The 26,365-nt window shown below is 43.9% G+C and overlaps 1 protein-coding gene across 9 annotated transcripts in view; it reads right to left on the minus strand.

Annotated features, from left to right (window-relative positions):
* Window positions 1-26,365, minus strand: part of EPS15L1 (epidermal growth factor receptor pathway substrate 15 like 1) — a 2,005,341-nt gene that overhangs the window by 1,679,866 nt on the left and 299,110 nt on the right. For 8 of the 9 annotated variants that reach the window (XM_069649173.1, XM_069649176.1, XM_069649175.1 and 5 more), the window contains exon 3: window positions 2,422-2,511. In XM_069649173.1, the coding sequence (XP_069505274.1) occupies window positions 2,422-2,511 (90 nt within the window). Of the gene's footprint in view, window positions 1-2,421; window positions 2,512-26,365 lie in introns of those variants that run through there. The other variant, XM_069649179.1, reaches the window with a different exon arrangement.

Consider the following 26,365-nt stretch of genomic DNA (forward strand, 5'->3'; position numbering starts at 1 on the left):
TTTTTCCAGTCCCCTTCACCATCAGGCCTTGCAGCACCTGAAGATCAGACATATCAACAAGGGCCTGTCTTACCCACATTTTTCCCATGCATATGAACGCTCTCGACTGAGCTCCACTGGTGGTTGGATGATATGGTTGTGTGGTACGGCCACACCATTTATAGGGCCACGTCAGAACTTGTGATGGAATGACATACCAGCAGGACGAGGTGGGTGCACAGTGCAAGATTATGTCCACTGGAGAAAATGGTCTCAAGAAGAATTGAATATCCACATAAAATGGCTGGAGGTTTCGGATGGCTCTTTCGGGACAATGCATCATCAGTACGATAAATCAATGATTTGGGCAGCATTAAGTCCAAACTTCTGGAAGAATTGGCAAAGGACTTCTGTCACTATTTCAGTCACATGTGAATGATAACGATAGCAGAACACCTACCAGGCCTTGCCAATGTAATGCTAGACTGAAACTCTAGATACTCCCAGGACCTCAGGGCCTGGCACCTGGATTCCCAGATGTTTGTGAGATTGATGTGCATCAGGGACCTTTTTAGATGGATCTCTTTGCTTCACGCCTTAACTACCAGTCACCCTGTTTCATCAAAAGGCCAGACCGATTCGTGAATGCAGCAGAAGCTGTGCTGCATCCATGGATTGTGGGGATAGCTTCTACTCCACCCTCATCTTTCGTTCTGATTGCAAGGGTTCTGGCAAAGGTGAGGAGGTAACGGATCCCCAGTAATTCAGGTGACCCCTTCTGGACAGCTCAAGGGTGGTTTCCACTCTTTCTGAAACTTTCCTCAGATTTACCAATCCCATTTCCCTGGAGTAAAAATCTGTTGCCATGCCCAAACAGATCTGGCCACCCCCGATGCTGGAGGCCTTGATGCTCCTGCTAGCCTGGATCTTTTCTGGTCACACTGCTTTGCCCTAGAATTTTCACAGTTGCCGGTTTCACTCATCAGTGACTTCAAGGCCCCCTTGATAGCAAAGTACTACAAGGCCACCTAGACAGTCTGCGGTGACTGGTGTATGGAACATGTCAATACTGTTTCAGCCCCTGCGATAGAGGTGCTGAATTTCATTACTTCCCTCACAGGAGAGGGACAGGCTTTCTGCATACTCTGCACTTACCAATCAGCCATTTCTGCTGACTACATTTACATGGAAGGTGACCTGATGGGAAAGCATCCTCGGATATGGGGTCTCTCTTAAAACAGGTTGTTTTCTTGAGGCCCTGTGAGCCAAGTGTGCCTCACTCTGGGGCGTGAATGCAGTACTCCACATTTTCAGAGACTGGAACGACAATCCGTCCTTTAGTCCCAAGACCTTGTTCAGAAAATGTACTGTGTTGCTTTGCATGCTTCAGATGTGAAACCCTTGGATTTTTCTCAGTTTTTTTTCTGCAGAAGGCATTACATTTTCGGTCTATTGCAGGACAGACTAATTTAAAAGACTTTTTGCTCAGCCTTCCCAGCCCTTCCAAATGTATGTGTGGTCCATTGCCCTAAAGGGCACGAAAAGATCACAGAGTCTCATAGGGCACTGGGCTCAATGTCATTTCAAGCCAGTTTCCACCCTCACAATTGCAGGGTGTATGAACTGACTTATGAAGCAGGCCGGTAACTAGTTTTTTTTTCTTCGGTGCTCATTCCATGATGGGAGCCATGGCATGAAAGGCTTTATTCATCTTGAGAGCAGCCAACTGGTCAGGTAATTCAAGGGGTTGTATATTATACTGTTGTATAATATGTTATCACTGTCGCCTTGAGGTTCATAACTCGCCTTGATGTTCTGCACAATTTTGCTTCCCCCGACTGTTTCTCGCTGTGGGTGTTGAGGGCGTCGTTAGTTTTGCTGGAATGTTTTCATCAAATTCTACTTTGGTTTTAACTTTACACCATTGCCTTGTCTGATCTGTCATTTTATCCATAGACATTTGAATCGAAGAAAGAGGAGATGGCCAAGACATGATATGAGGTCATCAGAGACAGTGTCACAAAATTGATCCAAGATGAGAAGGCTTAGATCTGTTCATATCCTAAAGAAACGACCAAAGTGCCAAGGTTTTGTGGGAAATGTAACAGTTAAGCATAACCCTCGCCTAAGCATATCCTTAAGAGAATTAGTATTGCCATGTACTGACTCATGAGAAATGTACCTTATTTTGCACAATTGTGAGATAGCCTATTTCCAAGTTTCTAAATACTTGCACAAAGGATCAACAAAATATCTACACTAATTAAGAAATGTGTGGGGACCTCAGACACTAACAGCAATTGGTGAAAAGACAGTAAAGTCACTAAAAGAGATCCATTAAAATGTTATTTTAAGTGTATCTAAATAGCATTCAAGAATCCATTTCAGTGAGCTCTGACAAGGTCTCATCTAGGATTGTTGGCATAGACAACTTCACTATACCTTCCCCAGGATAACATCAGACAAGCCCGATCTTTTCAGGAACAATGCAGCTTCCCCGGGGCCGACCTTTCCAGTATGAGCTGGATCTACCTGAAAACAGAAAAAAAATCAACACAAGAGTTGTTAGAGCACCCTTAAAATCCTGCATGTGTGGGTCACAGCTCAGCACAAAGACACACAAGGCTGCATAAGGGAACAAAAAAACTCAACATCATCATATACAACACAGCACATGGCAAAAACCAAGCATGCAGCAACAACTAAGCATTAAGGTACATGACCCTGCACAAGAGAAGGGCAATGCATTATAGCAGCCAGCTCTGCCTAAGAGTACAGCATTTAGCATGAACGTGCACAGTGTCCTAAGGAGTCAATTCAAATTGAAGGTACGCAGTTGAACACAACTTGTCATGAAGGGGTGGTTAGGTTAAAATATCCCATGAAAAATATCCACAATAAAAACAAAGCTCAAAAAAGCGAGTTTTCCATTAATAGTAATATAATCAATAATGAAAATGTAGAAATAAAGAAAGCATATCAAATTTAGCCGTATAACATAAATTTTAAGCACGTACCTGCACATAGCTTTGTGTTTAAAAAAAGTTAAATTTACTTCGTAAATGGAAACGATAGAACGTGAGATTGCTCCTTCATAACATCAACACCTCCTTACATTTTGTGTCTTAACCAATTGCCTCTTACAAACTCTTTCTCTTGCATCAGGTCAAGTAAACTGCTATCTTTCTTAGTGATTCATAAATTGGCAACTATGAATGTAGTCACTTTTCAGTGCCCTAAGAAGGGGTGGTGCTGGCTCAGTTCCGATTGTCACAGTTTTGAAACATTGTGCGAAGGAGGAGGAGAGGAGAGGGGCAATGCAGATGAGTGGACAATAGTTAAGTGCCCACAAAACCACAAATACGCAGAGCCTACAAAGCCTAGTGCTGTAGAGCAATCCTGTTATGTGAAGACGAAAAGCAGGTTCAGGGATAATAACATCCTGATGCGGAAAATAGATTTTTGAATAACAGTGTCTAGAGTCTTTTTTCGGAATCAAATATGATCTTAGCGTGCCTCTGATTTATGTTCATTACACGTTTACAAGATGTCATGTTCGAAATAATGTGATTACTTTCGAAATCGGGTTGTTCACTTAATCAAGATGACATTTGTAGATAACGCCATTTTAAAGCTGCATTCTTCATTTGTTTTATTCATTTTGTGTTTAGTTTTGGCAATTGGGTGGTACTAAAGCGCCACCACCTATAAGCCAAAACTATTGCACTGGAGAACAGCTAGAAGGGAGAGGAGATATGAGAAGGGACACAAAGCTTGTATGTGATTTACCCATTCATGGACTACCCATGCTAATCTCGTTGTCTCTTTGAGCAAGGTTTATCGAGCAGAATCATCAAACTTTGTGTTCAAAGACGCATCTTCCGAGGCTAAAAAGAATACGCTACTGGTGTCTTGAAAAATGCCTAAACCAAGTGTGCCAAGAAAACCTTGTAAAAACAAGCACTGGTAAAAACAAACGGTTTTGGCTTGTATATAGATATTGGATAGGCATTTTCCAGGCAGAGCCTGCATGTTGAAGGTCCAGTGAGTAGCATTAAAAAAGGGAACAGATTCTGGCAGAGCGTCAGAACAAGTGGAGGCGGGAGGCGCTCTTTCAACACCCACATTGACCTGAGGTTCAAAACACAAGGTGGAAAACAAATGGTTGCCCCAAACTATAAACCACCGAAACTGGCAGAGACCCCCTCAAACCCAGGTGGCCAAGATGGCATTTTGGGGTGGGGGGGGGGTGAATGGCTGTGCATCAGGAAAAAACAATTCACTGTCACCAGGCTGTTCTGTGAACATCAGAGAAGTAACTGGAATGTTACTTAAAGCAAAGTGCCCCTATAGTATTCCACCTAAGGAGGCCTTTGCTACAGCGTAAAAATTAAAAAGGGAAAAATAAAGGGAGACCACTTCCCTGCACTTGTAGCCTAGTAGCCATGTGGATTGACCAATGCACCCAAACAAAATGAGTGAAGCAGGCTAGCGAGGTTAAAGGTCTGGTATGCTGGGAGATGGCATTGAAAGCAACAGTTGCAAAAGGAGCAACTTTTCTAACAGGGCCAATTATCTCGTTGTTATTGCCCTTGACAATGCCCCGTACCTAGCCTTTTGTCTCTGCGTTTTGTTTTTATGTGTACTGATAATACAACAGTCCATACTTGTCTGAGAAATGGAAGACGATGGTGCGTCTTCTGAGACCGGCATGTCTTCTGGAGGGATGATCCCTTCTAGGGTGAACAGGCCACATCTAGGTACTATCGCATGCGCTCTTGGGCTGGGGGTTCTGGCCAACAAGATGTATGGGGGTTAGAGGAATGTCCAACACATGTAATACCTTGCTGGTAATTTCAAAGTACGTTAATGAGCTGAAAGCCCCAGTTAAATGTAAAAAAGTGACTTAGCTGGCAAATACTAGGGAATCTCCCCTGGTATAGAGTCACTTCATTATCCTTGATATTGATATTCCCTGAAGTTGAGGGACTCCAGATCCAGGGCATCAGCAGGGAGTCAGCACTGGGTGGGTGGACTGCCTGCAGATGCACACACGGAACCCAGTGCTGGGCTTGGCAGATGCACACCACTAAGGCAGCATTGAATACATGAGGTCACAGACACTGGATAGAGGCCGCCTCTCATTTTAGGAGTGGACACCAAATGCAAGCCCCCAGGAGCCAGACCCTGAACCCGGCTAGGTGCCACTTGGGTTCTTGAGAAGAGCTTTGCTGCTAACGGATCGGAGATGTGTGGATGTAGACGCTGCCCAGGGTCAGAACAGCCCCAGATCAAAGCAGCCACCTGTGGACTTGGTATCACTGGCTACGAGCTTCCTTGGATTACCTATGATGTGGACTGATGCCTCTTCAGGTTGTGAGTCCTGAGGCTGGGCAAGTTGAGAGAAAAGTACTTGCATCCCTGAGGCAGGAGACATGACACTCGCATTGATATTGTTAATATGGGGGTAAATGTAAGAGAAAATAGAAGTTTAGGGACTGCCATTAACATGGACAGTTCTGCCATTTTTATTGCATTAGCCCTTGTTTCTGCATCACTCGAGAGAGCTCATGGACTGGCAAGTACACAGCAGAGTGAACTAGCAGCCCAAATATTAACCTTTGTATTAAGAAATAGGGCTCTGAGCATTCAACCATTTTACTTCAGTGTCTCTGCAATGTTGAATTAGGTTTTGTTTCTGCCGCATCCAAGAGAGCCTTCAGGATGCCAAGTTTGTGGCTGGAAGACCTGGCAGCACAAAATTAGCTATTATTCTACTTTCACATGAATTCTTTCCCAAGGCAGTTGAGCACACAATTAAATCATGGTTTTCGCACATGGCATAGCTAGATACGTAGGCAACTGTAGCAAGGACAGGCATTAATGTGGGAGTGCTGCACGTGCGGGGGATAGCACGGGATGCCAAGATTATCTGGCCTTGTATTTAGTTTATTGCTGGGGATGGCAGATTTCGCTCTTCGTACTGACTGCACATGATTAGGTCATCTGGGAGGGGGAGAGGGGGGAATCTGCACATCCAAATGTAACCTGTTGTACTAACCAATCAGAATAGGGCAATGTACTGACCAATCAGAATAGGACAATTTATTCTGATTAAGGTTCGATATTGGCAGGAGCCAATGTTTAGAATATAGTTACAAATAATGTTTAAATTGTACACAAATGTATTTTAATTATGTGTTTTTTGTCTTTAAATACTGTCTGATGGGGGCGGAGCGAGTTCTCAGCTTTTCGGTCTCAAGGGACCGACTCGCCGGCCGTTATTTTGCATTTACAATAAAACAGGTTTAATACAATTCGGGCCCTCTTATCAATCTACAAACTGGTGACCCCAAAGTGAACTTCAGTGCCACACGAAGGTGCCGGGGGGGTCCCCAGCCGTGGCACCCACCTCCTTGAAACGGTTTCATGCACACATCAAACTGAGAGGTGAGCAGATGCTGTATTTCTCTTAAAGTCTGCCTGGTTTCTGGCTGTGGAGCACCGGGCCAGTGGCTCTGCAGGCTGTTGACGGGGGTATAGCATCGGTAGGACTCAGGGGACACCAAGTAAGCTGGGTTCACGTTTTGTACAAAATACTGTGTTCTTCACATCATTTTATTGCTTGTGAATTAATGAAGTATTGTGGGTAAACTCCTCTTAATGAGGAAAGACAAAGTCGTATAATATTGCATGTGTGTTGATGAATTATTGAGGTGAAGCTCCCCTTGAAGAGGAAAGACGACTTTGTGTAGTAACAAATTATTGTGGTGGAGCTCCTTCTCAGCAGGGAAAGACAACGTCATTTGGGATATCCTTCAGTTCCAGAGAAGGGGACGTGAGGAGGTTTCAATACCCTTGTTTTGAAGTAAGAGGACAGAGGAAGGATTTACATCATTGTGTAAATAAATGTGTTTTATTGCAGGTATTATTGAGAATTGGGTAAATAAGGTGTTTTGTTGTTAGGCATTGATAGCAATAGGATATATAAAAGGTGTTTGTTGGCAAGTATTGTTAGCGGCTGTGTCGAGGAAGGTGTTTGGAGTCAGATATGTTTTTGCAATTGAGTTTATGACGTTGTCTTTTGTTAAATGTTGTTAGTTGTGTGAACAAGCAGGTCTGCTATTAGGATTGTGGGCGTTTGGGGGTTTTTGTTGAAGGAAAGGCTATTTGGCCGGTATGATCAGACTCTTGAACTCGGTTGGGGCAATGTGACAGCATGGATAAGCCGTTAGAACATATGTGTAAAGCGCTTCCGCAATATAAGGAAAAGATTTAGAAATATCACAAGGAGTGGGTTTGGGGAACTGTGGGCAAATTGTTTAAACCAAGGCTCGAAGAGGGTGCGCATGACAAGACTGTATTAGAAAATATGCACATGTATTTATTATCAAACTATAAAGGGAAAAACAGGCAGAGCATACTGGATCTATGGAAAATGCTTGCTGAGGAAGAGAATGTGTGCTAATGGCAGGGAGGGGTCACTCGGAGGAGAAAAATATCTACAGCCCCACCACCCACATATGGGTCCTATACACCATTGCATCCTCTTTGGCCTATCACTCCAAACTTATCAACTCAGTTAGGCCGTTCCTATCCCAGTAAAATTGTCTCACCATCGCAAGGGCAATAATTGGCTCGAGATTGGACTACTACAACGCCCTTCTGTTGGAACCTCAGGGAAAGACATCGCTAAATTACAAATGGCTCAAAACAATGCCCTTAGGGGCGCCACGGGTCTCTCACGCAGAGACCACATCTCAGGACTCAGGTTCACTGGCTCCCAGTCAAGTAGAGAATCATCTTCAAGACCCTTGCCCTGACCCACAAGTGTCGTCACGACACACCCCCTCCCTTTACCTGGCCCAGAGGATCTCCAAACCCCTCTCCTCCAGGCCAGCCAGAACGCCTTACACCAACCTGATCACCGTTCCTAAAACTCGCAAAACTCGTGCTGGCGGAAGCAGCTTCCCTTCACAGGCTGCACACAACTGGAATGCCCTACCTCCGCACATCAGGCTTATTGACTCTCCTGCAGCCTTCCACAAGGCTATCAAAACTAGGCTTTTTGTCTGATAGGTTTGTACTAAACTTGCTTTGACGACCGCAGCGCTTTTAACTATGCAACCCGTGTCACACTTCTGTTGTATAACCATGTACCCTGTCTAAGAACCTCCCATGGGCAGCATTCATATAACCCAGAAGCAAGCCGCCTTAAGCTCCTCTTTTAGCGCCTCGATGCCCAAGGGCTGCAGTGCGCTCTACAAATCTAAATAAAATAAATAAAAATGAATCCTTTACAGCCTGCCATGGGTAAGACCAACCATCAGTTCTCTTCTGCCCCAATGGAAGATGGTAAAGGGACATTAGGAAAGCCTGGGGCCATCACCAAAGATCCAGTGGTTTTAGCAATTGAGGACAAGGCTCGCAAGCAGGTGGAGGCGGCATTACAAAAAGCAGAGCAAGAGCTGACATGGGGCCTTGCAGAGGCAGAACACAGCGGGGGAAAGGGGTGGGGAAGGGCGTACCCATAGGTACTGATGAATGAAGAGCAGGACGGATCTTTAAGGTTGTCAAGGCAAGATTGTTGATTATCCCCAGAACTCAGTAGCTCAGGCTACACCTGACGAGACCATGCCATGGGACACAAAGGAGGAATCGCAATTTATGGGTGAAAACAGGGGGTGAGGGGATGAACAGAGATTTATTAAGTGTAGAGGGAAACGAGGAGGTGAACAGGGACGCGTGGCAGTCAGAAGCCTTGCAGGAGGTAACACGCTAGAGCTGCAGACTTTGACTGCAGCCCAGTCGAAGGGCCCGGACAAAAAGTAGGAAGCGATTGAAGGCCTTCAGGCTTAAACAGCATAGAACCCAGTTACCGCTGTTACAGAGGGGACAGGGGAAACCAAACTATGTGCCTTGGCCCCACATGGATCGAGGAAACTTAATTCACACCTCTCCCTCCCTTACTGGAAGAGCTGGTAAGCGGATTTACACATGCTTTAGCAGAAGAATACAGAAGGAATAACTGTGGCTGTAGGGAATATAAAGAGCTTGTTTGCGTCCCTGCTATTGGAATAGACAGATGCGATATCTAGTTAAAGCTGGTACAAAAGAATAACATTAAATAATACTGCCCACGATGGGGCCTTGTTTAATAACTGTTGAGCGCAGGTGTGGAAAGTTTTGAGGAACATATACCCCGACAGACCCGATATTAATTATACAACGGCCCGTATAATGAGAGCAAATGAAGATCCCTCCATTTAAATGCCGCAGATTCACGAAATGTGGCGGTTCGAGACAGGGGAGGCTTGGGACAAAAACATTGTTGTTCTTGATCACGTGTTACACAAGCGGTTCCCTTTGGAAGTACAGGCAGATTTAAATAAGGTGGTTGGATTAGAAGCTAAATCATGGTCTGAGATAAAGGCGTATCCACAATATTGGAACCTAGTTGGGGGATCTGAAACTCAAACCTTCCCTATCATCATATCACAATTTGATTTGAGTCAATTCTATTCAGGTATTGCTTTTTCTTATGGGGGTTTTACTCCACACTGTTGGATTCCTATTTTTGCTTTATCCTTCAAGGTTTTGCACATAATATATTGTTTCCCAAATAAAACTTTACAATTTTATTTTGTTTCTTTGGAATGCAACCTTTATTAACAGATTAGAGGTGTTGATCTAATATCTCTCGGCTGCAGAGGAGATTATAAGTCGAGAGATAAACTTTATGAAACTGTTTCAAAAAGGGATTGTGTAAATTTTGAAAATTTTATAAAAACTTTTTGGTTCGGAGTCCACATCAAGAAATACATCTCTGAATCAAAAGGAATAGGAGTCGTCTTTGACTATTCCTGGTCCATACACGCCAAATGATGTTTTTTTAACAAATATGACTTATGAAACAGTTTCATGAAGTTTATCTCTCGACTTATATAATCTCCTCTGCAGCCGAGAGATATTAGATCAACACTTATTATGTGCAAAACCTTGAAGGATAAAGCAAAAACAGGAATCCAACAGTGTGGAGTAAAACCCCCATAAGAAAAAGCAATACCTGAATAGAATTGACTCAAATCAAATTGTGATATGCTGAGATAAAAGGCGCACATCACAAATGATTGCCGGAAGAGACTGGAGAAATATAAGGAGCGGGCAGAGCAAGCACATAGAGCAGTTACAGCAGTTACAGAAAGTCGGTACAGAAGAAATTAACAAAGCTGAGCGTGGAAGGTGTGGTTATAACTAACACCACAAAGGGCAGCCTGAACCCAGCCCCACACATTGAGTGAGGAGAAGGGCTTAGAGATTTTGGGATGGGAACAGGAGGCTTTCATAGAGGAAGAGGAAGTTTCTATACGGGCAAAGGTGGAGGTAAGGGAAATATGTTGCCACGATCAGGGCTGCAATGTTGATCGTGTGGGTAGATGGGTCTTTTTGCAACACGAGATTGCAGGAGCAGACCGACAATGCTATTCAACTATAACATCCCAGCCAACCGCCCTGCCTTTAATCCACACCCCCAAATCGCCCCACATGCCCCAGGTCCCGTACTACAACAGCAAATGCAGTCGGAGCCACTACATTTTACACTGCCACCTGCCCAAACATGGGATAAGAATCCCCTGCTACAGGGCACAGTCACTCTATACTGGAGCAAGCGTGTTGAGGAGCGTGTTGAGGAGCAATCCTTTCCCACTCCCAGGAACAAACCCCCTCAATAGGAGAGTCTGCATGGAGCTTAGGCGTGCCCAGTACTATCAGTAACAGGAGCCCAGAGTAGGAACCCAGAGTAGGAGTGAAAATAGGGGATTGAACATTTCCTTCTTTGGTCAACACGGGAGCTACCAAGTCCTGTATTAACAAGGGGACGTCCCCATGTCGGACAAAATAATGGAAACGCAAGGGTTTTCTGGAACTGTTAAATCAGTTCCTTTCACTGAATACTTATCTGTCACCCATATGCACACACACATTTTCAGTCCCTTTATTGTATTTGCAAGATACCCCAGTCAATCTCACAGGTAGGGACAGAATGAGCAAATTGATTCTCAGAAGAGGGTATAGGGTCTTTACCCCGGGCACATACCACACTAGAGCTGTCACAGTAATACAAACACTCTGTGGCCACAGCGTCCTGTCAGGCATATCAATCCATCTCGATTTGTTGCTCTATGGGGTAACAGTTGTGTTAGGGTGGGTGCCAGGGATTAAGGATAAGATTTAGCATGTGCCTGCACAGTGCCTATTTTTACCAGCTATCCAGCAGGAATAGGCACCAGGCACCCTTGTCAAGATGTATTTGCAAGCAGTAATCACCAAGGCAGACATGGCAATACTGTCCGGTTTGGACGAGGAGAATCTTGAATGGTTCACAATTTTATGCATTGACCCAACACAGGAATTGAGGGATGTCTCTGATGAACAGCTGTTCAAAGAGACTGAAGACGAGGCGGAAATGATATTTGAACTCTCCATACCCTGCTAGGTAGTAGTGGAACACAGAAGTATCGCAGTATTGTCACACTTGCATGAAAGATTTAGAGAGGATATCCATTCAGTTGTGAACTAGTGGCCCGTACCATATAGGCCTATTAAAAAGCATATTGATGGTTTGCATTAAACTAAAACCAGGAGCCGTGTTGCCCAGAGTAAAACAATAACCCATGTCAAAGGAAGCAGAGGAAGGCATTTACTCTGCCGTAGAGGTCTTATGGCAACAAGCATAATACAGCCATCGAAATCCCCATGTAACACTACTATTTATCCTGTGACAAAAGCCAAAGGTTAACTTGGAGGATGGTACAGGAATTAAGCCATTTGAACAGTATTGTAGAAGCAGAATACCCATTGGTCTATAATCCTGGCACCATCCTGTGTAATATACCTTTGGAAGCTACCTATTTTACGGTGATGGATCTCAAGAATGCATTTTCTCCATCCCATTACACCCAGAGTCACAGCCCCTGACAAAGTTTACCTATAAGGGCCAAAGGTTCCAACACACTTGTTTGCGCCCCAAGGGTTCTATGAATCCCCCAGCATTTTTAACCGGGTGTTGCAAATGGATTTAGGGAACTTAAAAAACAGAGCACAGCGATCCAGTATGCAGACAACCTCCTGGTCTGTAGCAAGACACAGAAGCTCTGTAAGAATGACTCAGTAAAACTCGACTTTATTGTCAGGGAGGGGTTACAAGGTCGACAAGAATAAACGGCAGTATTGTCAACAGGCAGTGGTGTACCTAGGGCAGATAATATCATTGGCAGGCACAACAATAACTCAAGAAAGTGCCACAGCAGTGCACAACACACCCCAGCTTTCTACAGTAAAGCAAATGCAGCAGTTCTTCGTTTTCTGTAACTATTGTTGAGCATTCATGTTTGACTATTTAACAGACCAAACCCGTACAACAAGGACTAAAGGAAGCACAGAAAGCAAAAGGGCCCATTGTATGGCCAGACCAGATGATCAAATCATTTCAGGAGCTTAGGAAGGCAATCAGTAGGGCCCTAGTTTTACCACACCAGATTTAAAAAACATATTTTTGTTCTTAAATTCCAACTGTCAGGTGATGGTGCGGTCCTCACACAGAAGACTTCCTTGGGAAATAAGCCATTGGCTCATTATAGTGGTCTCCGGGATTCAGTCATGCAGGGACACGTCCTGTGCGTGCAGGCGCAGGCTCTGGCAGCCACTGCTTTTGCGTTCCAGAAATCATCCACCATTACCATGAGATGCCCAGTCACCCTTTATGTGGAGCATGCAGTTTTTGCCATCTTAGAAAAATCAAAATCCACGCTCACAACCCAACAAGCATCAGGTTATGAAGTGATTCAGTCGAACTACTCCATTCACATTCATTTATCGCAGGACCACTACCTCCGAAAGAAGATGGACTCAAAGGGGCGAAGGTGTTTTTCTTTGCCGTTTCATCAATAATTGATCAGAACACAGGACTAAGGCACACAGGAGCAGCAGTAGTAAACCTCGAATCAGGGGGAAACCGTGCATTAGCAAAAGCGCCACTGCCCTCATAACTACTGTACACAAGCTGCAGAACTGTTAGCACTGATGACAGCATTAGAACTGTCACAAGGGTGCTCCACTACCATGTATTCAGATTACTTCACATCCACAGTACACTCCGGCAGGTCCCGATGGCATAGGAGAAGGTTAAAATAAAATTTTTAAAATAAATAAATAAAATCGGCCAGCATGCTGCAGTACTCTCCAGGCTAATTGAGGCATTAGCACTCCCCCACAGCAGTCGTGGTAGTGATATGCACAGCTCACACCAACAATACAGACCTCATTTCTTATGTTAATAGAGCAGCAGATTCGGCAGCAAAAGAAGCAGATTATTTAGGAAACTCTAAGGCAAGAGTGTCCTCGGAACATTCCCTGCAACAGGAAGACAGGACAGTCCGTTACAATGCACTTCCCCCTGACCAAATTATTAAAATACAGAAATAGGCTCGCTAGCAGGAAAAAGAATTATGGACAAAGAGTGGATGCTCTGTATCTCCTAAAGACCTCATATGAAGGCAAAACATTTCAGGAAAACCAGTTATGCCCCAATAGCTGCTCACCCTCTCCCTCGAACAATTGCACGTTCTCTCACATACATCCAAAAAATATATTGCTGCTGATTTGCAGCAGAAAAGGTTCATTCCGAATCGCCAGCAGCTCATGAGTGATTTCACATCAAATTGCATTACTTGTCAAATGTACACTACTTGTCGTACTCTTGGAACACTAAAGGCAACATTGCCCCACCCCTTTGGGCCATTTCGACATTTGCACATTGATAACGTGGACATGGTTAACAGGTACAGTAACTTTTGTTACCCAATTGTTGTGGTTTGCCATTTCTCCCGATGGCTTGAGGCTGGTCCTTCTCTGTGTCCATTGTGATGCTAAACCAGCCGCCACATAATATTTCTAAGTGCAAAGTATTTCCCCGATGGGGAACATGTGACCTCATCAGATCAGATAATGGCACTCACTTCCAATGAGATGGTCATAGAAATCTGTTCAAGATTGGGTATAAAACACAAATTGTGCCCAATTTACCACTACAAGCCAATGGGCTAGCGGAGAGAATTAATGTTTATTCAGGCAAAAATTAGCCAAACAATGTGATACATTGCCTGAAACTGCGCAATCAGCCATAGCCTGATCATTATCTCACCCCGCATTAAATAATCACAGGCAGCAGGCTGCACGCACAGCCTCCAAAGCACATACCTCTGCCAAAATTCTTGGAGCAGAATTCCAGGGGTACCTTAGGGAACTAACAAAACCTATCAGATTTATATCTCGCTAGGTCAGCCACCATCACAATGTTCATGGCACACCGGTAGACAAGTCATCGCCAGCACCACAAGAGTCATCACAGTGTCGACAACTACAGCTGGTTCCGGTGATCGGGTATACATCCTCAACTGTGTGCGCAAGTGGAAGGATCCTGAAGTCCTTGGACCCTGCACAGTCATCTAGGCTACTCCCACAGCCGTTAAGTTTTCTGGACGTAAGACATGGATTCACCTCAGCAACGTACGGAAGGCTAGTAGTAGCAGCACCACCACCACCCATCCCCAACAGTAGGAGAAAAAAGGTGGAGGAATGACGAGGGGAGTACCCGTTTAATTTCCATACGTCCATTTAGGCGACTAAATATTTCACCACGTGATCGGGGACCCAAGGACGAACTTAGGAAGCCTTATATTGTTCTTATATTTTCCATCTTTTGTTTTCTCATGCTATATTTCATGTGTTTTGTTCCTCAAAAGGGGAGGTCTCATAATTTTACTAATAGTGATAATGTATCAGCTAATCTGAACGTTTCTATGATAAGAATTAACAGAGATATTTCTAACTCAAGAGTTATCCCAGGTAAAGAGAACGATGTGCATCACCACGCAGAGGAGAACATGTGGTTTGGCTAGGCAGTGGGAAGAGAGGAATCCATTGACCCTGATTTTGTTTGTTCATTGATTCCTTATGTAGCAGCCACACTTAGTTTATTCTTGCCTTTTGCTGGGACAATAAGGTCCAAGTGCAGTGGGTGGAAGTTAATGCAACAGTGTATGACAATTGTGTAGAACTGACAAAGGTCAAAGGGGTAAGTGATCTCATATATACATTACAAAGAAGAGCACAGGCACAAATGACCAACTTTCAGGAAAATCAAGTTGGGAAAAGTGTATTGATTTTCACAGCATCCTCTGCATCACATTGTCCCAATGGTGCAGGGCATAGCCAGTCAAATGACCCTGATCATGAAACAATGTCAATAAATGTTCACGTGGGTGCGTAGTGGGTATCACATTACGTGGTGTCACAGAGAAATGTGGTTGTTTTGTATATTTAAAAAAATCATTGTTTTGTATTATAAGATGTCAGAAATATTATACTTGACTAATGAATTAAGCGGAGCACTGAGTGGATCGCGAATGGTCTATTGTGGCTGCAATTTTCTTTCCTGCTTGATTATTGGAGGTGGAGCTTTGCTTGTGTGAACAGTGCTATAACCCCAGACTTCAGCGCAAAGCACTGAGTGGATCACAAGTAGTCTATTGTGTTCTATTGAAGGTCGAGGGGTACGGCTGTGCTCTGCCCATCGACGGCCGCAAAGGTAAGCTTTGCTGACTCTGCTGTATCCTTTCTTCGTAGAGAGAAAAATAAAAAACTATGCCGGGCAAAGCGGCAAGCAAACCGCAAAATTATAATCTGAGGAAGTCAAAACCTTATAGGAAGACCAGCCGATATAAGCAGCACTCCCATCAGGAAATGGTCCAGGCAAAAAGTAATGGGGGGTGGTAATAAACGTGGAACAATCTGTGACTTGTGCATCCTCCCCACAGGCCGCTGCTCCCGATAGTGGTAAAATTACTACATAGCTCAAGTCAGGTAAAAAGCCTGACCAATTGACGACGGTTGTGGCGATTGTGCATAATGTGGACTCTGGGCCGGAAGGGTCTTACAATTCACAACAATTCCATCAAGACCATCAGCTATCCTTGGGGATATTGATAACCATTCTCTGTTAGAGTTGTGTTACTCACTGTGCAACTAAGAAAGTAAGGAGCCTATGAGCACAGGCAGCATGAAGTTTGGCATCGGCAGTATCACACCAAGCACCTGATACAAATGACTCGAGGCACAGGTATGTGGCCCTTCAGCAGAGGCTGTTACCCTCAACCTGCAACCGACATCTCTGATCCGCGCAAAGGAAGATACGGGCAGTGGTGTGACATTGATGTTAATCATACTAACACCAGTCAAAACATGACGCCAGGAACAGGGGAGGCAGCAAACAACATTTTTTATTTTGCAATAAAAATCCTTTTGAAACTATGTGGGCGTATCAAGCAGGGCACAGCCCGCAAGCTTTTAAATGTGACGTGGAATGATAAAAACCAAAGGTCCACTGATCAGACTAGAACCCCTTTGCCCCCTGTGGAAGAAAGGCGGATGGTTGAGAGTAATGATGTGTTGATTATTGGAACACAGGAAGTAGTTTGTGAATTAAGAGCCTGCAGCTACCTCCCCCTTATCCCCATTACGTTACTTGACACATAAGAAGCAGCGCTTAAGAAAGTGCAAGCTTTTATCTTAGACTAGCAAGACTAAGAAGTCAGTGGTGAGTATGTGTGATCTTCAGGTGGCGGCGTTGGACTCCATCATTGCAGTGGCACCAGTAATGACAAAATCAAAGAAAGGGAAGAAGAGGGAATCCCGTTGGAAAAATTGCCAGCAAGCATCTACTGGTACCTTGACTAACTGGTTACTAGGGTAGGATATACAGAAGGCCAGAGTCTGTGAGGAACCGGTTGACGGGATTAGTAATTGCTCGATGCCCACTCCACTGGTTATGGCACGTGGTGGGTATTCAATAATAACTGCTGCAACAAAGGTGCCTGGAAGTGAGGATGCAGTTCCTGAGAAAGGTGGTTGTAAACTACTGACAGGAAAAGCACTTCGTTCCGCATTGCTAACATTATTTGTTAAGATCCCTGCACTGCATATTTTGAATTTATCAGACCTTGATTTTGGTAAAAGAAGGGGGCAAATTAACTAGGGTACATTGATTCTTACCCTCTGCGGCATCTCTGAAACAGACTCAGGTGGATTATTTTGTACACTTGGGGTACGAGTTAGACATGGAGGCTGGGCCAATGGTACCTTTAGACTGTTGTTGTCATTATAAGGGAGTCAGAAATAGGAGAGATACAGTTCCCACTCTGAATCCAAAAGGTACATAAAGTAGCTAAGGGATATGCAAATGTGAAAGGATGGAATTGGCTGAAAATTCTAATACCGGGTGGGGAGGCCCTTGTGGGATGAACCTACAAGGAGGCCCTTCTGGAATAGCAGGGGCCATGCACATTTTGTGACAAAGGGCAATTCTGTGAATTGGTTGTTGGATCACCATGTGTTTATGCTCCTGGAAACTTGGTTGTTGGATCCCTTTTATTTAGATAGTTTTGCAATTTATCAGCAATTTGCTAAGAACGGTCCAAAGGGTCACCCATGTGGAGGGTGATGATTGGCATAAGACATGAACTTAGTCCTGCCTTAGTCACTCCCATTGATGTTCTGGGCAATGTGCTGGCAGTGGAAATAACTATTGAAACTAATCTGGGGAAGAAACGGATGCTACTGTTGAATCTTTATGACTCTCCGGGAGGATCTAAGACTGAAGAGATTTTTGAGTTTATAGATTAAACGATTACAGGGTGAGGTTGTTCTATGGACAGTGAAGTGATATTATTAGATGGTGATCTCAATGCACGCTGTGGAGAAACTCTATTGGCAGCAGCAAATCTGCATTTATTGGCCACTAGTAGTTTAATTCTTAAAGAATCTAATTCTAGGGGCTGACAATGTTTAAGGTTCCTAAATGAATGGGAGCTTGGGATTTTAAATGGGAGAACCCGAATGATATCCCGGGGAAGCCCACGTGGCAAGTGGACTTTAAGCGAGCTTTGCTAGACTATCTGTGTGGAAACAATTTGCTATTGGAGCGGGTGTGCGATTTGCATATCTATGCTAATAATGTTAGTGATCATGCTCAACTAAGTCTGTCTGCACCTGAAAAGGAAAGGGGCGAGGAAAGAGGGTGGAGTAGGGGATATGGTGGTCAACCAAGCTGGGAATCGCCTAAACTGGTCCCAGGGGAACATTTTATAAGGCAGGTCCTCAGATCTATTACAACAGTATTCTGGTGATGATATTGAATTATGGATTTATGAAACGCACACAGCACATCCATACTAAAACACCTTTAATCTCGGGGAAATAAAAGAGGGTGAGCACGTATGAGCCGGAACTACAGGCGGCTAAATGTGCACTGCGAAGAGAGATTCGTAGAATTAAGAAATATGGGGTGTCCCAGGCCAGTGCGTTCATTGAGGTAAGGAAGGCAAGGAATAAGTACTCAAATTGGTTAAAGAGATTTAGGGTAAAGGGGCTAACTATGAAGTGGCAGAAATTGTTGGCTGCAATTGCAATACTAAGCCGTTGTCCTAGCACGATGTGGAAGGTGCTTACCGTTGCATGAGAGTCTGAAGATCCTAAAATGCTGAACCCTATTGTGAATCTGTTTGGAAAGGTTTTATTGAGCAGAAAATGCTCAATAGTAATAGTACAACTGGGATTGAATTAAAGGTACAGCAATCTTGCCCTATGAACTTTAGTGCAGATGGATTATGCTTAAGAATCAAGAAGCTGAAGAATTTCAGGGCCACTGGGCACGGACTGACCGCAGCAGTGCTGAAGGAAGAGACTTTTTATACTTCTGCAAAGTAGCCTTCGAAGGTTCCCTCCCCACTGCCTAGTTACCTTTGCGTTCCCGGAGATCTTTTTCAGTCATAGACTGACAGGACCCGCAGTCGTCGGTCCGGTGGCTGGAACCCAAATACCAAAGGCAGACACAGGGAGGTTCTGTTATCAAAGGTTTTGCACCGCCGTCCTGACATTTTTTTAATCCTGACTTAGGGGTCGAAGAAGAAGACATTTTTCAGAAGAAAAACAAAGCACACAGTTGTTACTCGAAGAGAAGCGATCGGAAAAACTGAACTGAAGCCAACGGGCGCGGGACAAGCTACTTATACTACTGGCGACTGACACGCCACGGCAGTCCTCGAGGGACATCAACGCCACGACATCATGCACAGCGCCCTCTGCCGAGAAATCTCTTTCCGAAGCTGGCAAGATACGTATATCAAAGATGAGGAATACGTGGGAGGACACAATCCATTTGAAGATATCTTATCAGAGGTTGAAAAAAGCAGACAAATATTGTGCTATATGGAATGTCTAATGATTTGTATATATGAATTCCCCCTTTGGTCTTTCATATATTTTTTTCTTTTCTTTCTCCATCCCTTTCTTTCTCTTCCTTATCTTTCACTCCCCGTCTGCTCTCTCTTTTCTTTGTCCTTAATGTTTTTTCAAGTTTTTGTAATAACTGTATAAATATGTGGATATGCTACCTATGTGAGGTTTATTGGTTAAATTATGACACTGTTTTTGGCTTTCACGTTATAAACTTTTAATAAAGTATATACAAATGTTATTTCAAACAATTACTGTTCTTCTTTATATGTCGGGCGGCCCAACTATGCTTTGCTTCCTTTACGCTCTATTCTTTACTTGGCGGATTGTATCTTTTTTTCGGTCTTCCCTGGTCTGCTAGTATTTCCCCTTATCTTGCCCGTCTGCATTGGCTCCTTATTGGGCAACGTTTTGAGTTTCACTCCTTATGTATAGTATTTAAATCTATTCATGCCTTAACTCCTCCTTATTTATGCTATTTAATTTCATTGTACCACCATTTAAGAAATGTGCATTCTGCTTCTCAGTTTCAATTGTAGGTTCTGCACTCCTCCCCCTGCCCCAGTGCTCGTTCTAGGTTGCGTTCATTCCAACCTTTAGCTCCTCGTTTCTGGAACTCGCTTCCTTTTCGGATTCATTCCTGCTCCAACCTTTCACAGTTTTAAAAAAGTGTCTGGAACTCCATTTGCTTCACACTAGTTTCTTAAAATGTTCCAGGTGCCATTATTTTAAAGTGGGTGTGTACCGATGTTCTAAAACCCACTTTGGACAGGTTTGTTTCATACTGTGGCATGGAACCTTTAATGGTAAAGCCATCTGGAGTTTGTTCCTAGGTGGGGATAGTGCCATATATTAGCAGGGCAGCATGAGCTGGTTTTCTTATGGTATCATTACTGGCAAAATGCTCAAAGCAAACTTGGGTATACAAGTATTTTCTAATATGGGACTAATGGCATATATTGGTGCAGCCAGCATGGAAATGTATGGGCACAGCCAGCATCAACATGCATTTATATTGGAAAATAATGTTGGAAAGGGCATCATGAAAACGTGTTGGGGAAAATGCTCCTGTACACTGTTGGTGACTTGCATCTATTAAAACCAATTGCAAACTCTTAGGCTTTTTACCGATTTTTCAAAATAAAATGTCTGTAAAATGTCCCATTTAAGCCATTATTTTAAATATGTTCGCGTGAGAGGGAAACACGCCCGCCCACTCTTGAATGGTTCGAGCTCCCTCTCTATGCTATGTTACTCGGGCATATTTCGGGAAAATATTTACAACCCTCCGATCGAAAAGTCAACAGCCACCACAGGGATATACAGTAAGAAACTGAAAACGGTAAATCCTATGGGGGCAAAGTGAGATTCCCGCAACCACTGCTAAAGAAATAAGGGAGCAGTTGTCTCCTTTCATCCTGTACTTGGCGCCTATATGTGATAGTTCATCTGTTAGACAAATTGTCTAAATATCATTTGAAACTGAGGTCTGAGTGCTATCTCTTCTGTTAAACTGACTGCCTTAAATCTGAGCTGGAAGCAATGTCTCTTCTGTTCAAGACCACCTTTAACTACTGTGATGAATCTGGCGATGTCATCACTCCTTTCCCGTGGAAAGTCTCTCCCCATGTGGCCAGGGAAAGGCAGAAGCTACCTGAGCCTAACCCTTGAGGTAGCTATCTGCGGGAGGACTAAATGTGGGGAGTCGACCCTCAAGGAAGTAGGAGGGCCTCACCAGATGAGACATGGTATGTCCCTTTTCAATTAGTGGATAACTATAACCTGCACCAAAGTTGCGTGAAAGAACTGTAATAAAGAACCTGGCAGGGGAGTATACCGCGTGTTTGTGAGTCTGGGACCTGAACCCAAGTTTTATCGTGTGAGAAGGATAATCCCAAGGAAGATCCATGCTTTAGGATTTTAAAAGCAATACTGAAATTCATAAAAAGCCTGGGAAAGGGAGTCATTTCCCCTGGAGTGAACTGTGACATTAAAAGGAGGAAGTCGTCTGTTGTGCTACTAAGAACTTGCTTAATCTTTTTGAATCTTTTGTTTTACAGCAAGGAACCTTGGGGAAGGAAGTTATTCCCCGGAACTGTGAATATCAGCAACTTGGAACCTTTTGTTGAAATTTAACATTTGTGCACTTTCAAGGCCAGAGACATACCTTTAGCACCTTACAGTTAATTCTTAGAATGAGAGGGCTAGGATAGGATTTTCGGAGAGAGGACATTTTGCTTTGGACATCTTGACATCTCAAAGACCCTTCGTTTTTGGTTGAGGTAGGGAAACACCTCTTAGATCAGGGATAGTGAGGCATTTTCCAAACCTTTCATTCTTTAAGAAAAGTCTCTATCAATCATGAGTCCTTTGTGTCCGAGTCTCATTCCTGTTTCCACAAACTGCACATTAGATGAATCTGTGCTGGCAGTGATCTCTGCTTGAATTAAAATAATGCAGTGTCTTGCCGAGTGTATTATTTTTGCAACTGTTGAACATGAGTTAAAGTTGTAGGATGGAGCTTAACTTGAAGCAAAACTGTATTGTATTAAACCTACTCTGAACATGCTTAATGTCCAAACAGATATTGTCCTGTGACTGTTATTCGAGATGTCACTCCATGTTGAATTTGTGCACCCTGGTTTGCCCCCCCAAATACTGATTCCTAGTGACGCCACTGAAGAAGGGGGCAGTGGGGCGGGCGAGAACACAATAGATGTGATAGTGGAGATGCGGGAGGTTGTGGGTGAGGGAGAAATAATGCCCCTGTAGTTGAACATTTTGCCAGCAAAGAAGAGGGATACCCGTGTCCAGAAATGCTGAGCATTAGTAAGAGTGTAGAAAAGAGGCGGAGGAGGATGATTTGATTGTACATTTTTAACAGTCAGGGAATGTCACTGCGAAGGCACAAGGGACCCACATAAGAGAATACTTTGTGGTTGTCCCAAAGCTCTAAACTATCACAAACACTATTTAACTTTCAACACCATTGGCCACAATAATAAAACCATTTTAATAGAACCTATTAATTATACAGATGCAACACAAATCTTTTTCCAAGATTTCACCAACGCCATCTTTCCTTAAACTCAACAATTTGGCAAATGCCATTAAAGCCCTACATCACTGGATTAGTTGTAAATTTCTGAAATGAAATCCACAAAAGACAGATACTTCTGGGCAGCTCAACAAAACTAGATAGAACTGTAACATAGCCTGTATCATAAGGGCAATGCCCTAAGCCTTCCCCTGTGGTGCAAAAAACTGGGTGTCCTCCCCATCAACTAGGTAAGCTGTTCCTATAGCTGGACTTGCCTATCAAAGATGATCTGAGACTACCTTAGAGCTGCTGCTTGGAATATGCAAACGAAATATAAATCTGATTTGTTGAATCCAATGGAGTCATCACGGATTCCCCCATGTGGCGACCTCCTCCCATGTGGCCAGGGGAGGGCAGCCGCTACCTGATCCTGACCCTGGGGATGCCTTTTGAGGGAGGAGACAACTACTGGGGGGATACCATGACTTCATTGGACGAGGCACAGTCTCTCCCCCTTTACCACGAGGAAGACACTCTAATACCCAAGACCTTTTTCCATGAGGAAGACCCTCTAATAACAAAGACCCTAAGGGCCTGTTGTCTGCTGCTTGTTCTCACATGTAAAAGTTAAGAAACCTTGTCTTCATATTTTTCTGGTCAAACACCCACCTATTACATAAACACACAAAGCTCCAACACAACACCTTTTGCTTGTGAGGTACATTTATGTAAACTAGAAATATCCCTCTGTATGCACACCTTTTAAGTGGATACTACAGATCAGATATGTGAAAAGTGAAGGAATCCATTATTAATTCAGGGTGCATGGGGGAAGGAAACAGTCTTGGCACAAGGCTGGGTAATATACAAAGAGAAAAAGAAGGTGCTATTTAAGGAAACCCTCACGCTCCAGCACACCAAAAGACTGTTGTCAGTCAAATGTTATAACATATAATAGTCAATCTTAGAGTAAATAATTCAGAATAAATCACTAGTCTTTATGTCTGTGTACAGATTTAGATTTTGGAATTCATCAAACAAAAAAAGATTTAAAAAATCCAAATGATTCAAAATTAACGGACTCAGACATACAGTCTAAGTAATTCAATATTTCAAATTGTACATACATTCATAATTAATTAGGTCTCCCTCGCATACATTGGGCAGTCATTCACCTGGATTCAAGAATTAGGATTCAAGGACAGCACTTCTGATGTGTCCAACGGGACAGGTTTTAGGATTCCCAATGGTGGTGACATCCTTGACCTTCACTATTCAGCAAATAAAGGGTGCAAAAAGGGAAACGAGAATGTGTGTGAGGGCAGAATTCCCTTGGTTTGAAAATGTGTGGTCATATAGAATGGAAAGGTAACATTAGATTGCGTTGCATACCTTGTGCGAGGAACACAGGAGTTAAGCAAGGTCTTGGACGCAAAGCGATCCAGGAAATGGCACAATGGTGCCACATCTATAGATTCAAATTACAGAAACAGTCCATCAGGTCAGATGAGGGTATCGATAACCTTGTACAGGTTATATCTTGCTTCTAGTGTACTGCTAGATTGTGACAAACTCGCTGCCAAGATACATATTCCATGTAATAAGGATCACATTCAGAGATAACACGGTCCAGTTAGGCAAATGCTTGTATCTGTTGATGTAATTTACATAGCAATCTATGTGTCATACATTAGCAGTAAAGATGGTTGCAGTACCTTAGATGAACTGACCAAATCAGTTGGAGATCAATATGGTATGGAGACGACTGTTGACTTGCACGCGAGTGCTCAAAAACAAGGAAGGAATAGGAAAAAAGATATCCCTAGACCACTGAGAGGGCAAAGCCTCAAGTATCATTCTTAACTTGCGGTCAGTTGTGGGGTCTGGTGTAGACAGCTTCCGCGGCGCGCGAAAGTATAAGCTGTGTTCTGAGCGCAGTTAATATCTGGTCTGTACGTGTCACGTCACTGCGTGTAAACAAACGTCGCAGTCCAGACACAGACTAGGTAAGTATGCCAAATTTCTACTGGTGTCTAAGCAACAAGAAAAAAGCGCTTCTAGTGAGTGGGACAACATCCAATGGGAGGTATAGGTCAGGGTATCCCCTTAATGGGGAAGTCCAAGGTTACACAATTTAACTATTGATAATACTGGAAAGGATGACATGGCATCTGAAGGGCAATGAGGGAAAAGTTAATTGGGCATATAAGTGTGCCCCTTGGATACCCATAGGGTCAAGCTCATAAATAGTCATATCAGGGTGTACACTGGAGACTTTTCAAAGGATTTAGCATAAAGTCCAGGGTTAGAATGCAGTTGAATGATTAATATCCTCCACAGCTTAGTCTATTGGAGCTACTCTGGAGCTACCCTAGGTGTAGTCCCACGTATGGATCCTCTGATGATTAACCAGATACGCGCTAAACGTGAAGCTTTTCTCACACTCCGTACACTGATAGAATCGTTCGCCAGTATGAACCTTCTGATGCATGTGTAGACCTGAGCTCTGATTGAAGCTTTTCTCACATTCTGTACACTGCTATGGTCGCTCACCAGTATGGAGCTTCTGATGCTAGCTCTGAATAAAGCTTTTCTCACATTCTGTACACTGGTATGGTCGCCCCACGCTTTCCCTCTTCTTTACACCACCACTCAACTAGTACAGAGATACTATGACACCATTCTGTAGAACTGTTCTCATACCAACATCTGCCGCACATTCCCCATCATTCTGAGTAAACACTGCTGGTTACACACCCCCCAGCATGGCGTTCCCCTCAGGCCTAACGCAGCCACATTCGGTCTCGATAAATTCTGCCAGAACAAACACATACTCCTGATCTCTCAACCACCACACCTACCGCTAAGCAGCAGCTATTACACAAATACCACACCAGCTGCACACATATCCGGTGCTCACACGCACCTTTGACTCTCTCTACTGATCCGAACTTCGGTTCCCGAGGGCGTTCAACATACCAGCGCCTTCAGACCATACCAATAGTATATAAGGTGCTATATAAATGCAAAATAACATAACATTAATAACAAGCCATATAACAAGTCAATCCATAAATTGTACATGATTCATTACAACTGATTTCAGTAGAGTCCCACATGTACAGTATAGCCCCATAATTCAAATTAGATATTTTTCGTACTCCTATGTTCCGCCCCCTTTCCTCCATACTTGTGGGACATTCCGTCCTTCGGGACGGGACCAGAGCACTTTTGTTAACAAGCAGCAAAAATTGAAAATGTTTGTCCTTCTATTTTTACGCGGGGTACCGCACGTGGCCGTAACCACGACCTCCGGTGCTCTGCCCCGCGCTTCACCCTTCAGTCCTTTACTTTGCGCGGTTGGGGCTGGACGCACTTGCATCACTTGGAATTTTTATTTTTATTCCTTTGGTCCTTCCTTCCTGCTCCGGTTCCTCTGTCATCTATTCCTCCGTCTATGCCGGAGCATCTGGGATTCGTGTCCTGTTCTTCATGCGAACGTCACTTCGCTAGGGCGGATACCCATTCTCTCTGCCTGGAGTGCCTAAGCCCGGAGCATCATTGGGATTCGTGCTTATACTGCAACTCCCTCTCCGTCCGGGCACTCCAGCGTCGTCATCTTCGGTGGGAGGAGGTGTTTCAGCGCGTTCCTCCACCTCATTTTCAGATTTTCATTGACGAAAAGTAGTAACGCCCAGTAAGTTCTTTACATTTGAGGCCGCTCGCCAGGGGACTAATTACCTGGATCTTCCAGGTCCGGGAGGGCCTTGTGTAGCTCTGTCACCAGGGGTTCCCCTGACGTGCCCCAGTGGCCTAATAGGCAATACCGGAGTGTTCTCCGAGGTCTCCAGCAGCGTACCTGCCAGTATCGGACATTGTTCCGAGGTTCCCTATTTGGGAGCTAAGGTTAAGCCCAGTTCGTCTGTGGCTCTGGATACAAAGGTTCGCCCTGAGGTCTCCATTTCTGGACCTTTCCACACCGAGTCACGGCTC

Source organism: Ambystoma mexicanum, chromosome 1p, assembly GCF_040938575.1.
Source record: "Ambystoma mexicanum isolate Mex_15411 chromosome 1p, UKY_AmexF1_1, whole genome shotgun sequence".
Lineage (NCBI taxonomy): Eukaryota > Metazoa > Chordata > Amphibia > Caudata > Ambystomatidae > Ambystoma > Ambystoma mexicanum.